This window comes from Oryza glaberrima, chromosome 5 (genome assembly GCF_000147395.1).
Source record: "Oryza glaberrima chromosome 5, OglaRS2, whole genome shotgun sequence".
Taxonomy (NCBI): Eukaryota; Viridiplantae; Streptophyta; class Magnoliopsida; order Poales; family Poaceae; genus Oryza; species Oryza glaberrima.
In genome coordinates, this window is record NC_068330.1 from 14,761,158 (window position 1) to 14,765,163 (window position 4,006).

The 4,006-nt window shown below is 38.6% G+C and overlaps 1 protein-coding gene across 1 annotated transcript; it reads left to right on the forward strand.

The window, feature by feature from the left end:
• On the forward strand, positions 1-936 carry LOC127772928 (uncharacterized). Its single transcript, XM_052298919.1, has one exon. It carries the CDS (start codon positions 113-115, stop codon positions 632-634), a length of 522 nt encoding a protein of 173 aa, XP_052154879.1. The 5' UTR covers positions 1-112; the 3' UTR covers positions 635-936.
• The last annotated feature ends 3,070 nt before the right edge of the window (positions 937-4,006 follow it).

Sequence of the window (4,006 nt, forward strand, 5' to 3'; positions counted from 1 at the left end):
TCCTCTGATCCCTCTCTTCTCCCAACTCTCCACTCCCGCACCGCACGCACACGAAACCGATTTCCCTCCGCCGCAACCGGAGCTCACCTCACCTCGCCGGAGAAGATCCGCCATGCCTCGCGTGCCTCTCCCCCTCCTCCTCCTCGTAGCCCTCCTCGTCGCCGGCGGCGGCGGCGCCGCGGCTGAGACGAAGCCGACGGCGTACGAGGCGCTGGCGACGTTCGACTTCCCGCCGGGGATCCTCCCCAAGGGGGTGGTCTCCTACACCCTCGACGACGCCACCGGCGACTTCACCGCCACGCTCAACACCACCTCCACCTGCGCCTTCTCCATCCAGGGCTCCTACTCCCTCCGGTACCAGCGCCGCCTCTCCGGCCGCATCGCCGCCGACCGCCTCACCAACCTCCAGGGCGTCTCCGTCAAGATCCTCTTCCTGTGGGTCAACATCGTCGAGGTCACCCGCCACGGCGACGAGCTCGGCTTCTCCGTCGGCATCGCCTCCGCCGACTTCGGCATCGACAACTTCCTCGAGTCCCCGCAGTGCGGCTGCGGCTTCGACTGCCACGACCACCGCGATCTGTCGCTGCCGCTTCCGCTGCCGGAGCCCAGCCTGCGGCTGCGAGGTGCGTTCTAGAATCCTCCTCCTCCTCGATCCTTGGAGGTTGCTGCTCTAAAGCAATTCTTGGATAAATGCTGTTGGTGTGAGCTGCAAGATCCAAATCTATCTTTAGATGGGTTAATAAACAAGAATTGGTAGATCCCCAACTTTTTGATGGGATAGGAAATTCAGAGCTCGATTTCGTATGTTTCTGCACTGTTTCAGACAGTTTAGAGAGAATCACAGGAGAAAGTAAGATCAGCTGAATTTTCTTGTATGCAAATTCTTTGGGAACTATACCGAGAAAAAAAAATAACTCAATGGAATTATGTTCTTTAGCTTGTAGTTCTGAGGCATCTGGATGACTGGATGAATATTGTTGCGAAGTTTGTTGAGATGCCAGAATGATTCTATGGCTGGCAGGTGTAACTGCCTGTTCTGATCTTCTGTTAGTTGGTTGAAGATATCAAACATCTCCATTTTAATATAGGACATGCAGCATTGTAGTTAAGATGATTACAAAGGGGATTTTTAGGGAAGTCTACATCTTTGCGATGTGAAGAGTTGCTATAAAATTCCAAAACAACAAGTGTTAAATTGTGCCAGGAAATATTGTGTTTTGAGTCAGATAGTCAGGTGAGAAGTATGCCCAAGATGATTAAGGTTTTGTCTGTCTTTCACTATGAATGTTTATTCCAAGCATAAGACATTCAGTAGATTTGTCTTTTGAGACATCTATTTAACAATCAAAAGAGATATGGTTAGATTTATCATGCTTGGATGATTGTTCTATTTATTAGGTTCAGTATTGTCCTTTAGGTTTTGATGCTTGAAGCATTATTGGGTATTGGGCTATACTGTCTCTTTCTTATGATGAAAAATCATGAATTTGGGTTCTGCATGCAACCATGCTTGCTTTATAGGATTTTTGATACAAATCAGATCAGTTTGCTCATGTCAAGCTCCTTTGGAACAAAGGTTTGTTTGAAAATTTTGTACGGTACAAAATATTTGGAAAAGTTTTTCTGTTTCTTTTGAAACAAAGCAATGGGCCTTTGAAGTTCCTATGGAATAGTCTAATTCATAGGAATTTTGGAGAAAATCATGAGCTCCAACCTCTTGGAGAATTTCCTTTGTATCATTCTCTCTCCTAAGTCAGTGTTGTTTTACTGTGAAGCATCCAAACAACAAAAGTGGGCATTTCTAGTGTTTTGAGATTGCTTAGAATCAAGTTTATTTGCTAGCATAATCCTTTTTTCTCTATTCCTGCATTCTTACAATTGGAATGTTACAATTCCCAAAAGTGCCCGAACTTAGAAAAAAAAATCCCATATTCCAGGCTGTCAGCCATGGTATGACAATATGGCTGGTGACCCAAGACCTTAAATATTTGGCTATTGAGGATCAACAAGCCTTGAAAAGCTCAAGTTTGCAAGCAAGAAAGAAAGAAATATTATGGGTTTTGGTTATTATTAATGAGTAAATTCCCTATGTACCCCTGAAAACTCACTAAATCCCTTTCGTACCCCTGAAATTTACCCGATCCCTTCTATACCCCTGAAATTTTAACTTGATCCCTTCCATGCCCCTACCGTTATATTTTTCATCATTTCACTATTACGTTTGGTTGCAAATGTCTTTTTTGCCCTTGATGTTTTAGGTTTGAATATAAGCTTCAAACACGATTGAAATTTTTGTTTGAGTGCACAGTATGTGTATTTTATGAAACTAATGAGATTAAATAATTAGTGCAAAAAATTTTGACATAAATTTAGGAAATAAAACAAATGTAATAAATTAAAATTTTAATAGGACAATGGATTTTTTTTGATCGGCAGCATTCATAAAATAATTATTGTGAAAATTGGTAGTCCTATCTTCGTATGAATGCTCCTCATTTTTCTAATTTTTTTAAAATAAATACATAATTTTTTATTTCATTATCTATACATAATTTTTTGGATAAATAATGCATCGCACAACAAACTCATAACTATAACAGTCTCATGTAAGAAGCTTTTACATTTTTAATAATGTAATCCATAAATTTCTATGTTCATTCAAAGGGTAAAATGGTCGTTTTTATAGAAATTAGACGGTCAACTAAAATGGTCGTTTGTTTTTATAGAAATTAGACGGTCAACTAACAGTCATTTGACGGGAGGGGTATGGAAGGGATCAAAATCAAATTTTAGGGGTATACAAGGAAGTAAGTAAAATTCAGGGGCATAGAAGGAACTAGCTAAAAATTTAGGGGTATACAAGCGATTTTCTCATTATTAATTGATGAGTAGATTTAACCCATATAATTGGTCAGGAACAGAAATGGTCCCCATCGGTTGGTAATATCGTAATTAAAAGATAATTTGAAAGTAGAAAAAATTTATATGTGCGACCGTGACGACTTAAAGCCAATGTTAAAAGAGTACGTTGAGAATACTCTAAAATTAATTTAAAATTAAGTTTTAGAATTCAAATTTTGGTAAAGGCTTATTCTTTATAGTGCAAACGATGAGGCCCTGATTATTCCCCAGGAATAAAATCTGTATATGGCGATTCTTTAAGGTAGCTATTTCACTATCGTTGTTTTGTTTGATAAAGTTTTCTTTAGTGGGACTGTTATCTGTTCTCGTGGCTTTAAAAGATCAGACTATGCAAAACAAAAGCCAAAAGTCAGTACATAGGTAATCTAATCAGGCTAACACTAGTGAAATATAAGCAGCAGCGTTCAATATGAAACTGTCACACTTGGAGACTCGATCATAGCTGGCAAATGCTCCAGCAACTACTAAAAAGCCTTTCAGCTTCACTGATTCTTAAGGCTATTTTGAAACGCAAGATTCTAAAAATACAGAAATTAAATAATTTGTTAAGACTTGTTGAATCCTTAGAATTTTAGTAGTACAGAAATTGCTCAAATAAGCTGTTTGGCTGCCTCGTATAAAAAAGAAGCGAATGAATTTGTGAACATGAAGACGGAAAAAGAAAAATCCCGTGAGGTTGGTCCTCATGTTTAAGGGTATTGATTTGTAAGAAAAATTCTAGAAAATTTGGATGATTTCAATTCTATAAAAAAAATTACGAAGGAAGCTTTTGAAACAAATGATCGAGTCATATCTATCCTATCCTTAAAAATTACTGTGGAATGGGTAATCTTGTAAAGATTTTTGGAGGAAAGTTAACAAGAGGTCCTATCTCTTGAAAAATATTCTTTTTATTCTATCTCCCATCTAATTCATGTGTTTTTATGTTATCCAATAAAATTGATAATTCCCCTGTTTTTATTGTATTTTGTAATTATTGTTTTACACTTGTATATCTATCAGAATCTTGCATTTTTTTTCTATTTCTCCGTTTTTCCGTTCCTGCGATTTAAAGGGACCCTAAAATCTTTCATAATTCATATGA